The 15,060-nt window shown below is 38.3% G+C and overlaps 1 protein-coding gene across 6 annotated transcripts in view; it reads left to right on the top strand.

Moving 5' to 3' along the window:
* Inpp4b (inositol polyphosphate-4-phosphatase type II B) overlaps nucleotides 1-15,060 on the top strand; it is a 742,657-nt gene that overhangs the window by 695,719 nt on the left and 31,878 nt on the right. For all 6 annotated transcript variants that reach the window (XM_016006370.3, XM_016006364.3, XM_076571928.1 and 3 more), the window contains one exon: nucleotides 2,130-2,284. In XM_016006370.3, coding sequence (XP_015861856.1) covers nucleotides 2,130-2,284 — 155 coding nt within the window. The remainder of the gene's footprint in view (nucleotides 1-2,129; nucleotides 2,285-15,060) is intronic.

The following is a 15,060-nucleotide window of genomic DNA, read 5'->3' as shown; positions in this document are numbered from 1 at the left end:
ATATCTTCTCTTGGTATATTCTCTTCCCCATTTGAATATATAAACACTTCTCATCAATCTTATCTCTAAATGTTATTCTGGTGTGTGTACCAATCACATAAGGTTCTTACACAACTCCCCGGTGATTGTGTGTTCCCAGCACTATTGTAAGGCGACAGCTCAGTTTCAATACCAGCTTCCTAACCAGAACAACTGAATAATACAACTAAAATGAAGAAATCCAGGAATCCTCCTTGACATTCCAAAGGATTTTACTTTGGTTTCCCTTTGTCCCCTTTATATCTGTCTAATGAAATACTGCCTTTGTGGATTTTTCAGTCTAATTAAAATGCACAGCTCTTTAATTTTTTCTTTACTTAATTTAAATAATAAAAAGAAAAATTTAAAAAACCAAATGTGCTCTGAGTGTGTATAATCAAGCTTGTATCACTCAAAAGCTGTAGAGAGACTGAAAAGGAAACTTTTCTTGCCTGATATGGAGAATTCCACCTCCTCTTGACTTTAAATGCAAAGCATTAAATATCTCCAGCAGGAGAGGTACATGTGAAAGTAGCGATATATTTTAAGGAATATTAATTCTTTTAAAATTATAACTCAAAAGTATACATTAAGGTCTATTTTATGACTGTGAATATAGTCAGCTTTTGAAAATGTAAAATACTATTTATTTGAAATAATTAAAATTTTCTAAGTAAAAAGAGATGATATGATAAAACCATACTCTCATTTTTCTTTAGCTACTTTTATTGGAAATAGAAAGGAGTAAAAATCTGAATTAATAGGGACATATAAATCTTAATTTAAGTACCAAATTACAATTAAAATACAGTGAAAGAAATCCTCAATAAAAACAGTTTTAATGTTTCTTCTCCAAGCAGGCACTTTTAAGGCCCCGTTGATTACAGATAATAAAGTAGATGGTTATTGTGTCACATTAAATTTATCTTAAATGCACATTGATTAGCATTGCTGATGCTGCAGTTAATTATTGGTATCTCATCTCAGAAACCATCATGGGCTAGAAGAAAATGGAGCAGAGGGTCTACATGTTAAGTGTAAGACAATGAGAAAATGAGTATTCCTGAGTCAGAGACCATTGTCTGTCTTATAATAACAAAAGTCACAGAGGGACACCAGATATACAGAAGTGAAAAACGTGGTGTTTGGACTTAGGCAGACCTGCATTTCCAGCCTGTTCCTGCTCTGCTGTGCACGGACAGGTTACACAGTTTACATAAGTTCCCATTTTCCCCACTGTAGAGTGAGGGTACTATGACTTCCGCCAGGGCTCATGCTCACTTCATTAGAAGAGTGTATCTATCGTCACTTGTAACTCTGTGCTCTGTGACAATCAATGTGAAGTAATGGTAGCCTATTTAGTATTCCCAATATTGCCATAGGGTTCCCTTATCTATATAGATATTTTGAAGCATAAATTCAAGTCCAAAAAATATTTTTATTTCCAATAGGTGATTTTAATATTTTTTATTATTTGACAATTTTATACCTCCATATAATGTGTTTTGATCAAATCTACCCAAATCACTTCCCTCTAATTCCTCCTCTCTACCCACACCACCACTTCTCCCTCCCAGTGTCTTGTGCTCTCTTTTAAACATACTGAATTTTTAAATCCACTTAGTGCTGTCTATATGTGAATGCATGCAGAGCCATCTATGGAGCGTGAGTAGCCTCTCGGATACAGGAACTATGATGTAAACTGACTCTCCCTCCCCCAGCAGTCATCAATTTCCAATAGTTTCTCAGCTAGGGGTGGGAACTCATGAGACCCTCTCATATCAGTAATAAGATTTTTGGCTTGTTGATCTTAAAAAAATAGCTTTAGGTAAACATCAAGCATTTAATCTGGGATAAGCTAAATGGCTTGCTTCATTTCCAGCCAAGCTATTGCTCCTGAGCTGTGAGTGGCATTTATGCAAATCAGGCATCCTGCATGCCTCCTCTGTGGGATCTGGGACATCTCATGTAGTGGTTGGTAGCCCCATACCCACTCAAAGAAATAAACAAGTTAAAGTTAGCCTTCTAGCTTAGAAAAGGACAAGGCAATGTGCTGAATTTCTAGGGTAGACAGAACCACTTGATTCCTTGTTTTCATTTGTGTCTTGTAGATTTGTCGCAAACTCAACGGTATTCGATTTACTTGCTGTAAAAGTGCCAAAGACAGGACCTCGATGTCAGTGACGCTGGAACAGTGCTCCATCTTGAGAGACGAGCATCAGTTGCACAAAGACTTTTTCATCCGAGCCTTGGACTGTATGAGAAGGTATCAAATATGTCTTAAATTCTGTTTATGTTAAGGTCACTTTAAAAAAAATTAGAATACAGACCTCACTAGAAGACCAAACACTTCATGATTTCTTTGTATTTCGCACTTTCAATTAGAAGCATTCCCTCCACTCATTTGGGGCAATGAAAAGAAATACAGCTATGCACGCATTCAGTAATGTGCATGGAAAACACACTCGGTTAGCTTTTCATCTTGAGGTGAATGGCTCTGTATAGCTAAGGCACCCCTTAAAGAGTACATTTTCTTGACATGTTTGAGTATTTACAAAATAGCACTAAGTCAATAGACAAACAAAATCTCTCCAGACTGTGACAAAGAGATTGTCTACCCATGTTGGTATGGTCTTCACATTGGTGACATTCGCCATCAGAAAGGCAGTTACTTTGATACTTTAGAGATCTGATATTACAACTCTGCCAGCATTTAAAATACTATGCCCCAAGTTATATCTTGATTAATTTCTACAATAATTAAATCAGAACTTGAAGGAAGCCATAATTGGAAAGAAAAGGTGTCTCATTCAAGATGTCTATGAGCAAGGACACGTGTTAATATAAAGGTGACAAAGGTCAGCTTAGAAGAGATTTTCGGCCCCCCTGAGAGCTGCTTCCTGCTCCTTCCTGTCTGTCTTTCCATTGGCTGCACTTTCTTTGTGGTTCCGAGTCTCCCAGTGGAGACACAGATGCATGCCTGCCTGCATTGATGCAATGCCTGTGTTTTCCACTAACAAGAGGCTTCTGTTTACATCTTTTCATGTCTCCTGGTATCTTCATTGCTCAGCAGAGTTCTGTCATCAGTTTTGATAACCATTTGAGGATGGGTTAGAAGCCTGGCATGAACGTCTCAGCCATATAAAATATGCTTTGTTGCCATAAATGTCTTTCAAACATGATCTTTCAGTACTAATGGGGAAAATGCTGAATGCGAAGATGGAATCTAATTGCCAAACAGGAATGCAGATGTCACTATGGATGCCCAGCTAGTGGGGGAGCACAGTAAATAGGCCAGGGCCACCACAGGACTGACAGGACTTAGCTATCAGGTGTCTGGAGGGTGAAACTGTCATCTATTTGTTTAAGATTGGAAGAAAGGACCTCTAAATTAGAAAGGAAATTCTTCAAACAGGTAAACAAAAGGCATGTGTTCCTATACATGCTGAAGCATAAGACTGCATATTTTTTGTATTACATAGGTTTGCACACAATTGGCACTGTATATGAAACTTATTTGTTTATGATGTGACTTTTATGGGACTTTGTGATTTAGAATTATTTTATTCTTCTTTTTAAAAATTAAGCTGCTGGAGATTTAACCTAAAACCAATTATATCTTTTAAATTTCATGTCTCTATTACCCTGGTAATATTTTCCTGTTAAATTTCTTTTATGCTAACCTTCAAACCAGTCAAATTTATCTCTTAGTTTGTGTATATAAAATGGTTATTTTAGAGTGTGAGGGTTTCTTTGGAAATGAGTGGAGGTGTGCACATATTTCAAAAACTTAAGGCAAGTTGATTGAAAAGAAAAAAAAAAACTTGTGTCTGCCTGGGTTTCCATCTTTGGGCATTTGTCTATGTAAGACAAGCTCATAGGAATATGTACTCTATCAGTCCAGCACGGAGGTCAGAGGACAGCAGGGGAGGTCAGAGGACAACACAGAGGTCAGAGGACAGCAGGGAAGGTCAGAGGACTGGAGGTCAGAGGACAGAGCTTGGAACCAGTTGGACTAACTTAGAATACTACCCAGGAACAAGTTAATCTCATTGGTTCTTTGTGCCTCAGGGAAGTTAGTCAATCTCTTGGTACTTCAATGTCCTCATCTGTAAAAGGGTCACATAATAGTAATCACTTCTTGGGAGTGTCATGAATGAAAGAAATTGATAAATGCAAACTAATGAGACTAATGTTTGACAGTGTAAGTTACATTTATTAAATAAAAACTAGACATCAAAGCTTATAATGTTGGTATTATATCATTGCAGTTTAAATAAACTTAACTAAGTATAGCCTTTGTAGTTTCATGTTTGTGAAATGTTGGGATTTAGGTTTAACTCCAGTACCACATATGAAATTGTTGTTGTTAGTTTTTTACTCTTTTGGCTCTTTGCTTTTTTTGGGGGGGTATCATCCAGCTCCCACATAAATCACTTACAAAGGCTTATTTTAATTATAAATGCCTGGCCTTATCTTGGCTTATTTCTAGCCAGCTTTCCTTAACTTAAATTATCCCATTGACCTTTTGCCTCTGGGCTTTTCCCATTCTCTTACTTCTGTGTATCTTACTTTCACTCTTATTCCATGACTGGCTGTGTGGCTGAGTGTCCTTGTTCTCTTGTGCTTTCGTCTTCTCCTCCCAGATTTCTCCTCCTTTTTATTCTCTGCCTACCAGCCCCACCTATCCTTTCTCCTGCCTAGCTACTGACTCAGTCACTCTTTATTAGACCATGAGGTGTTTTAGACAGGCAAAGTAACACAGCTTCACAGAGTTAAACAAATGCAACATAAAAGAATGCAACATATCTTTGCATCATTAAAACAAATGTTCCACAGCACAAACAAATGTAACACATCTTAAAATAATATTCTACAACATCAAATCATGTGTTTTACAAATTTAGAACAATCAGCAATTAAAAAGGTATGTGTGTGTGTTTACAGATACTAACTATGGAAATAAAAAAGAAGTATCAAAAGAAGCCTGTGAAGGTTCCCTCTGAATATAACTGATGTTTACATATATTATTATATGTCCTTACAAAGAATCATGAGCTTTGGTCTCAAAAAGTCATCTGGAAAATTACTTCTAACAGACAATAGACCTGATGTCCAGTGTTTGGTGTTGACCACTCACGGAAGCATTGTAGCCAGCCAATGGTCTCCAGTCACATTCATCCTTTGTACTGGTATCACATGAAATTATTTTATTATGTGTTTAACTACTTCAAGTTCATTAGTTAAAATAGAAATCATATAAAATAGTCATGTTTTTTTAGAACTTCAAGGTTATGTACAAAACTAGAGTGCACTGTCCACACTGGCCCATAATGAGTCAAATATAATGGCAGAGTTCATATTCCTTCCTGCCAGCACGCTCTGTTATGTTCACCAATTTATGTAGACACTGAGTGCAGTGTCTTGTCCTCGATAAAATAACTATAACAGGACAGGGACACGCAGGTAGCAGAACGTCAAAAACCCAACAGAGGATACTTGTTCTTCCTGTACAGGCAGCAGTTTCTCAGGAATAAGAATGTCTCGAGTTGTTGGTTGACTTTAATTGATTACCAGAAACTTGAACTGGTAATTTTTTACCATTGAAATAGTCGAGCTTTTCATTCATGGTGCTAGAGCTATTTTCTAACCTCTTTACTCCATGGTCTGTGAAGTTCCACTCTCCAGACATTGACCGTGAGTGATTATTAGACACCTTCAGGAAGTTATACAAATACTTATGCTTAGGTCTGTATGGCTTATAATTGAAAGATCTTAGGTAGGTATGGAAATAAAAAAATATTTAAGAACTTAACTAATATTCTAAGATACCACACTAGATTTAATAATACCTTAAGGTTTTAGTTAACGTGTGTGTGTGTGTGTGTGTGTGTGTGTGTGTGTGTGTGTGTGTTGTGTATGTGTGCATATGTTGTGTGTGTATGTGTCTCTCTCTGTGTGTATACGAATTTGTGAGTGCACTCATGTGTCTTGGTATGTTTATGGAGGTCAAAGGGAAACTTAGGAGCTGAGTCTCTCCTACCATGTGGGTTCCTGAGATCAAACTCCGATCTTGGGCTTATCAGGAGTACCTTTACCCCCTGACCTGCCCAGTGTTTTAAATTTTACTGTTTGTTTTTACTTATTGCGCTTGTAATTTTAATTTATCAGCAGTTGCATTTTATTTTTCTTTGAATCATTCCAAACACTCTTCAGGCTTTTTCAAAAGTTTGTCAAAGCTATTGCAGGTTATTCTCTTGTGATGCTTGTATTGGCAGTGACCTGCAGCTCCCAGTCAGTCACACAACTACATGGGGGACTGATGTAATGCCATGTGGTGCTGTGGCACTAAGATATGATGCAATACTTGTACAGCATTGTCAGCTCATAGCGGGATTCCTGGGACTTGATTCTGTCACAAGCTGGGGACAATCTGAGTTACTTTCAGTGGTATGCTTGTGACATGGTGATGTGTTTGATAGACATGGTGGATTTCAGACCATCTCTTCATATGGGAAAGGTAGCAAGAAATCTGGGTGCCTCCTCTTCAGTCACAGTCGCTTTGTAGTGACTGTGTTTTACAGGGCAATGATTAGCAACAATCATCCCCTACTCTATCAGAAGATCCATAGATTAGATAAACAAAAAGGCAGGAGTCCCAGAAGGCTGGCCACTGAGATGGAGTCAAGAATGAGAATCACTCCAAGTCTGCCTCATTTAAACAAGTTCTAAGGAATTCACTTATTTAACAGCCAGTTTCTATCATGTTCTTGAGTTATGAGGTGCCTTGTCTAGTCAAAATCTTCCTCATCAAAACTCAGTTTCACAAAATGGTGGATACATACTTGGCTAGTTGTTTCTTGATCCTGGAATTTGAGGATTTTTTTTTAGGAAGAGAGTATAGGAATGAGGCCTCTGTTTTCAATTCTAGAATATCCATTGAGAGCTAAAAGCTATCTTATCTTGGTGCATTTTTTTTTCCAGAAATATAAACTCACATTTGATTAATAGATATACAGGTCCAGTCTTTAAAAGCTCAATAAATTTGACTGGATTTAAAGTTTTGTTTTAACATAATATATTGGGAAGTTCAATGGCCACTACAGAGTAAATGACAACAAAATGCCATGGGATAATTATTTGTCTAAGTAAGAACCAAGAGGTTATACTTGTGGATAGTATGAATCACATAGAACACATATTCTCAGTTGTCTCCCTTTGTCACTCCACCAGGGCCCTTGAAATGAAAATAGTTGATAAATCATTAACGAGACAGAAGAGTGTAAGTTTTGGTATGAGATCAGTTATCTCCATTAAGGCACAGGGCTGTAATTATTCCTCTTTAGTAAAAGACTAAAGGCTCAGTGACCTTATTAGATTTTATGTAAATTTATTTGTGTGTGTGTGTGTGAGAGAGAAAGAGAGAGATAGAGGGGGGAGGTAATATGTGAGTGTGTTGTGCATGCCGTTGTGCTCCAATGCATGCAGGTACACATGCCTACGTGTCTAGGTGCATGTAGAAGCCAGAGTCTGATGTCAGTTGTGTTCTCCAGTTGATTCCCCCACCTCTTCCTTGGAGAGAGGGGCTGAACCTGAAGCCAACTGACTAGCTGGACTGGATGATCAGGACACACCAGGGGTTCACCCATCTCAGTCCCCTGACCCACTAGTGCTCAGGTTATTTATGCACACCTCCATGCCTGGCTTGTATGTCACTGATGGAGTTACAACTTGGGTCCTCAGGGTTCTCTCACAGGCTGGCACTGGTCTGGTTGAGCCCTCTCTCTTGCTCCTAGATTTTTATTATCAAGTGGAAGGCCTCATTCCCAACATATTGCACCTGGCCTTTAACATGGGGGATATGATTTGCAAAATGCTCTGCTCTGTGAAGTAAGTGTCCCCTGCAGCACTGAAGTCTACAACATGGTATTTAGGATGCTTCTTTGTAAGAAGACTCCCGAAGAAGGGTAGTTCATTTGTTATCAAATAGGTACAGGCTGTCTCTGTTTTGTCCATGTCAGTTCTTTTTCTTCACTTTCATTGGTCAGATTAGTTTTATGAGTCGCTAGAGTCTGTTTCAGAATTAAGGAGATTTGTGAGCACTGAAGCCACAAGTAACTGAAGCTGGCAGATGATTGCAGACTGTCTTAAAGGCTATGTCAGCAGAGAACACAGTAGGCAGAGATACATTTTCTGTTAGCGCTGTTGCCTTCATCAAGAACTTCAATGATGTGCTTCTGTATTATCTCTGTCCAGATATGTGACCAGTAATAGGAATGACCTCAGAGGGATTCGTCAGTGATGTGTAAGAATGTTTATTTGGGGTCATGCTTTCAGAAGCTCCAGTCCACCATCACTTGCCCCCTTGCTTTGGTCCTGCTGAGGTAATGCATCATGACTAGAGTGTGTGGTGGAGGAGGATGCTCAATGAAGAGTGACACAGAAGAAATGAGAGGGATAGAAAGGAGCCAAACTCATTATTGCTTTCAAAGACAGACCCAGAATAATCTAACCTACTTCTAACCGGGGTCCCACCTCCTCATGCCACAACAGATTCGCAACATACCTTTACTAAAAAAAAGGGTGGGGACCAGTTCAGATAAAAGTTAATACATCCCATTCTGGCCAATGAAGACTCCTATTTACCTCATAATGCAAACATATTTACATCCTCTCCAGAAGTCTCCAGACTAGGTCCAGTTTCTCTTTCATGATGTTTTGTTATGGAGAGTTTGTGGATAATTACAGGGTAGATTGAGCCAACCGCGTATTAACCTCTGGCCTTTGGGGTTCTGTCAGGCTCCAGAGGGTGGAGTGGCGGTGGTTGTTGCGGACGTATTTTTTAAACTGCTGTCACTTTTTAAAACAGGGAAGTGTAGTGGGATAGGACAAGAGGCTCTCTTGGGTTTAGATAGAGAAATACAGGATGTTTTGATGGGAGTTTGTGGAATGCTCGGGCATTTTTATAAGCCTGTGGGGTGAGAGGAGCAGACTGTATTTCAGACAAGGAAAAGGAAGTCCCAGCAGAGATACAAACGGAATTGCAGCAGCTTAGGAAAATAACCGATGGTTCTGCACTTGGGAAAGGAGGTGTGGTAGAAGCATGTCTTAGAAAGCAGTATTCACTAAAGAAGCAAAGATGCAGGCAGCTTTGGACCTAAGGATCTTTATTAAAGCACTTACGGCCACCCTAGGAAGACCGTGCATGTCCAAGAAGGCTGAGACAGGAGAATGAAGGAAGTGATTCCCAGATGCTGCCAGTCACCTAACCTAGTGATGCTTTCTTGTTTGTTGATTTGTTTGTTTTTCAAGGCAGGTTGTCTTACCTCAGGATGGCCTGGAACCCATTGGATTCAAGGATAACTTTAAAACGCTGATCCTCCTGCCTCTACTTCCCACCACATCTTCTGTTTGTAGTACTGGGGACCAATGCAGAGCTTCCTACGTAGCCTACAAGCGCTCTACCAACCAAGTCCCAACCTTAGCATTTCTTCATGAGTTCTTTCCCTATAAGCAGTCCTTGAACCCTTTGCTGGATGATGATTTCATGAATATACATACTTAGTGTAATATATTCCTATTACCCTTCTCACAAATAGAAATCAATACAAGATGATGCAAATGATGTATTATCTTGTACCACCTGAAATTCTTGCCTTCCATCAGAATGCCTTCAGTCATCATTAAAGAGTTCCAATCCTCCTTCTAACTTGAATTCTATCTAAGCTACTCCATTTTCAGTCCAATGGAACACACTGAGTGTCTTCACAAGCCAAAAGACTGCAAGCTTTTCTCCAGAATGGGAGATCCCAGATGCTGCCGACGTTCAGATGTCTAGTTTAATACATTTGTGCCCGCAGGATCATGGCCAAAAGCCCCATGTAATTACGTACAATTACACTGTATTCTATGCCACTGAGTGAGCACCCCTGAATCCACATGAGCAAGGGTGACATCATTATAGGGAATCAAGAATATAATTTATAAAGCATATCATTTGCAAAATTGGTAGTTTGTTAGCTGTAACAAATCACATGACATTTCTAGAGCATTGCAGCATTGTTTGTTGGGGAATCACTGTTCAAAAATACTTAGACTCTCTAAGTGGAGCTAGCCCTACAGAGAACAGTGTGCCTCAATATGGTCCATAAAGTAATCACAGAACAGTGAGGAGAAAGATGCTGTCCAGAGTTAAATTACCTAGTTCTCTCATCTCTTAACAAGGAGAGTCAAATTCTAAAAGATCTTAGATATTTGTCTGTAAAAATGGAAACACACACACACACACACACACACACACACACACACACACACACACACAATGGGACTGGAAAGCATATCATAAAGTTGAACTGTTTAATGTGATACCTTCACAGCTACCCCATCTCAGCATCCAGGATCCTTATGAACATGTAGTAAATTTAACATCCCGAAGCACATAACACAGTACTAGTTTCACAGTGTGCCTCAGTCAGCATTAAAGGGTGCTGTGGCTGACACTCTCACTGTGTAGTAATGGTCTCCATTTGCTTTTTTTCCCTGTAAGCTGCTGCTTTGTCAGGATGGATATCCATAGGAGTGTCTCTACTAAAGCTGTAGGTGATGTGATGTCCTCAGACTATACCGAGAAAATGAAAAGAACCGGCTCTTAAGTGATTTACTTACTTAGAACATTCTTTTTCTAAAAACAAGCATCTATTTATTTGTGTATTGGTGTGTGTGTGTGTGTGTGTGTGTGTGTGTGTGTGTGTGTGTGTGTACATGTATTGGATTCTTTCTTGGATGAACTAGTCAAAAGCTCAGAACCAGTTTTGTGACGCATCCATATCAAATCTGTAGCATTTTTAGGGGCTTTTTGTTTTCATTTTGAATGCAGTCACCTCATTCATTTACCATTTGCTTCTAACTTTTTCATTCTTATAACTTGCTGAATTTGTTATACTCATTTAAATTGTTCTAATTTTAAAAAAATAAGACAGAGTGCAAGCACTTAAGCAACAATAAAGGAGTGGCATGCATTTTCCGTCAACATTGAGTATTACTAATGCAGTTTTTCTAAACTTCAAGCAAATTTAGTCTCTTACATTTACATATATGTGTTTTCAAAATTGTATATATTCTAAACTATTTGAGAAATAAAGCCTCTATGCTTTTACATGCATGAGAGTTTGCCAATCACCTTGATGGCTCCTTTGTTCTTGAATGTGGAAAGGCGATCTATACCATCTTTGTTAACTTTTTATTTCTTAACTTTACAACATAAACTGTTGTAATTCTTATGACATGAGATTTTATTTGATTCTGTGAATATTTTTTTCTCTTAAAGAGACAAGAACAAGAGATAGAGGCCTGCGAGAGCTTCCAAGAGATATTAGTTGTGACAGAGTAGGAGAAGAAATTACTCTCCCTCTGTAGAAGTCAGCTGGGTTTTAGCAGCTGCAGTTGACATATACAGCTTCATAGAAAATCCACAGCATTGCCAGTGACTCTAAAGAAGAGAAATTATAAGATACAAAATCCATATGACACACAGAGCAATGGTATATTTTATTGAGCATTTCATGATAACGTTAAATGACCCCTGGCCAACTATAGACGAGTGCTTCTTAACCACAGAACATTTGTTGTTGGGTGGCTTTCCAGAGCCCAAGCTCCAACTGTGTTTAATAGGTTGGTGTTTGATTTCAATGATTTGGGTAAATTCATACAAACTTAACAAGTATATTAATAACTTGAAGTTTGGTGATAAATTGTGCAGTTCCCGAACAGAGAATTGAGCCTATTTTTATAAGCTTAATAATGAATGCAAGTGAGATATGCTAGAAATGGAAATGATCCAGGTCCATGTAACTTTGTATTGCAGTATCTTGGTAGTGAATTTGAGTTTTGAAAGCCTCATCCATGATCTACAGGCATTATGTCTAATTAGAACTCAGCTCTAAACCATAGCTCTTTTGTGGGGAAGGAGTTAATAGATCTATTTTTAGAAAATGGTACAGTTGTGGTATTCATATAATCCACTGTAACCTGCTCTAATACAGAGCTTCGGGTTCCTTCTTTCATAAATTAAAATTTCATGCTGCAGAGGTTATGGTTTCAAATCATAATGGAAAAAGGACGGTGTATTCTTTTTCTATACAGGGCAAAGTAAAGGAATGTCATGACTCTCTGCAGTCTGCCCTATATAGCTTGTGATAAATGTGAGCATGGTTATTTTGCTGCCTTTAGCTATAGCCCTTGAATAGCAAAGAATGGGGTTACATTAATAATCTTGTAATGGTGCTGAGATGAAAGTGAAGAATATTCTATTCTAGGAGCCTTAATAATTTTGGGATGTTAACACAAAAATACTTGGCAAAAGTGTATCTTTCTTCTTTCATATCTGACCTCAGTTTGAAAGGTAGTACTCCCCTTTTAGGCATCCTTACCTCAGTTAGATGTTTATCAAGAAAGGAAAGAGCCATACACAGAGCAGTTTGGAGAAAAAGAAAAGGGCAATGGTGGAATATGTTAATCTCAAAGATAAGTTACAATGTCTTAACACATTTCCAAATGCCGATGGACTCTGATCATTTCCTTCGTTTGGTAAATAATTACAAAAAAATGTATTGAACTGATTGAAAACAATGAAAAAGAATAAAACTAAAAGGATCTTAGACTCTAGAATCATGCATGCAGCTCATTAAGGAGACCCAGAACAAGTGTTCCCCTTTGTTTGGTTTTGACACCACAGAACTATCTGTGGATTCTTTCTTCCTCTTAAGGCTGAGATACCATGGCCCACATGGGTGGTGTGTGGCTCCCACACAGCTGACTGCCTTCCCCCGTAAGCTAGCTCTTCACCTGTGCTCCTCTCCCAGTGGCTAAAGGAGAAGCTTCCATAGTAAGGTAGATGGCATGCCACAGGTGCAGGTTTCTCCCTGTAGAAACTGCTCAGCATTTGATAGCTTTGTTATACTCCTGAAGAAACATAGATAATAAAACAATGCATCTTCTCAGATACAAAATAACACTTCTCAGATACAAAATAACACTTTTGCCTTATGCTCATGTGGCTAAGATTCAGTATGTCAAATGAACACAAAAATCCTCCTCAGTAACTTCAATAGAGGTAAGTGTCTTTTCCATTTTTTCATCATACACATGTAAAGTCTATTAATACTTTTCTCTATTAAATCAGTATTGGGAAGCAAAGTAGATATCATTTCTCTCAAACTTCACAATATTTTAGAGAACAATTACGTCATCATATTTTTAGTCTGTGCATCATTCTTTGCATTAACCCTTTGGGATTTTTCCATCGAGGATTCTGTGTTGAATGTAAGTGAATGTCTCACTCAAGGTACTGTGGGATTTGATGGTGTGTTTGATGAGGGCAGACCTGTTCTCTGATGAGTGACAGGGGTGTTCTCATGCATCTGAACTGTTTCCACTCTATGAAGGGATGCTTCTCTGAGCAGAAGTCAGAATTTATATGTAATTAAGGTTAGATCTATGTGTCTGAGCAAATAACATAAAGTTGCCTACCTTGGAAACATTGAAAAATTTATAATCCAAATAGAATAGTTGAAATTGAAAAATGAATTGAAATAAGCTTTTTAAATGTCACTCTTTGACTTGATCTGGAGACCAAAGCTATAGATTTAAGCAATATATAAAATATAATTAGTTCCCATAAATAATAATCTATACTAAACTATATAAGCACAAAATTATTTGAATGTTCCTTTTGCGTAGACCTACCTTGATTGTGTTTGTAAATTTATTCACATCGTCCAGTCATTGTGACTGTACTTAGAGACTGATTTGTTCTTTTAAGACCCTTAGACCCTTCTAGTAACTAAATTTAATACCAACTTTTCAATTTCCCTGTGTTCATGGATCTTATTAAAGTGAGCTAAAGTTGAGAAAAGCACTGTAAATAGATGTGTTAACTTTTCTTGACTGCCTTATTCTTTGTTTCCATGAGTTGGTGAACCACTATGTATTGATTACTCGTCTGTCATCAGTCAGCTTCAAATGCCTTCTCTTCTGATGTGCTTGTAGCCTTCCATGTTAATGTTATTTTATTATGAAAGGATTTGGGAGAGACCTTGGTTATTACCTAGTGACCCTGTCAACCAAGGCAAGGGTTTTTTATATGACATCCGTGGCATGTTGTCAGCTGACCTTTCCCTGAATACATCTCATCACCAGGGGTCATTACTTCATGCAACAATCCTTCCCATAGGTGGACAGCTATGTGCCTAATAAAGCTTCAGAAAAGCTGAAATATGTCACTTCATCTCCTCCTGCTGGGGATGCACTCTCCATCTAGATCAACAGATCTTAAGTCACTGCCTCCTCCTGTATCCACTTTTCAAATGTTTGAAAGTGCTTTCCTGGTTGCAGGAAATTATTATAAATCCTTCATGATGGAAAAGCATGTGCCACTCTCCTTCAATGTCATTTCTGCCTTCTCAATACATTTTCTATTTTAATTCTTTACAACTATTTACAAGCAAAAACCAGATGGCCTGTTTTGGATATGAATGACACAAAGTAACATGAGTCAAAGAACTAGCTTCATCCTGCTGCCTCCCTCCTCTCGATGCCCCCCCACCCCTCTCTCCCATCACCTTCCTTCCTGCCTTCCTACCTTCTGTACATACCAGGTCCTCCAAAGGTGTCAGTTCCTAGAATCTTCTTTTAACCCCATGGATTAGGTCTTGAAATAAGTCCGAAGAATACGGTTGTACAGTTGCTCATGTTTTTATGTCTATGTGGTACTGGAGAGAGGCCTTCTTTCTTCAAATCCATGCTTCTAAGAGCTGAAGGTGGCCAGCTTGTATTTGTCTTTATTCCTGGATCCATGTACTGTATAACATTTTTTAAAAGTGCTCTGCCTCATTGGATAATTAAGTAGAAAGATGTTTCCAGTGCCTTGTGTATCCTCTGCAGCAGGGTTTCTGGCTATCTTTACTTCATATTTCACAATGACATACAAGTAGATACACTCTTACTATTGCATTATCACTAAGATAAAAACAGTAAAGTAAATGG

This window comes from Peromyscus maniculatus, chromosome 5 (genome assembly GCF_049852395.1).
Source record: "Peromyscus maniculatus bairdii isolate BWxNUB_F1_BW_parent chromosome 5, HU_Pman_BW_mat_3.1, whole genome shotgun sequence".
Classification (NCBI taxonomy): domain Eukaryota; kingdom Metazoa; phylum Chordata; class Mammalia; order Rodentia; family Cricetidae; genus Peromyscus; species Peromyscus maniculatus.
This window is presented reverse-complemented; position numbering and strand designations above follow the sequence as displayed.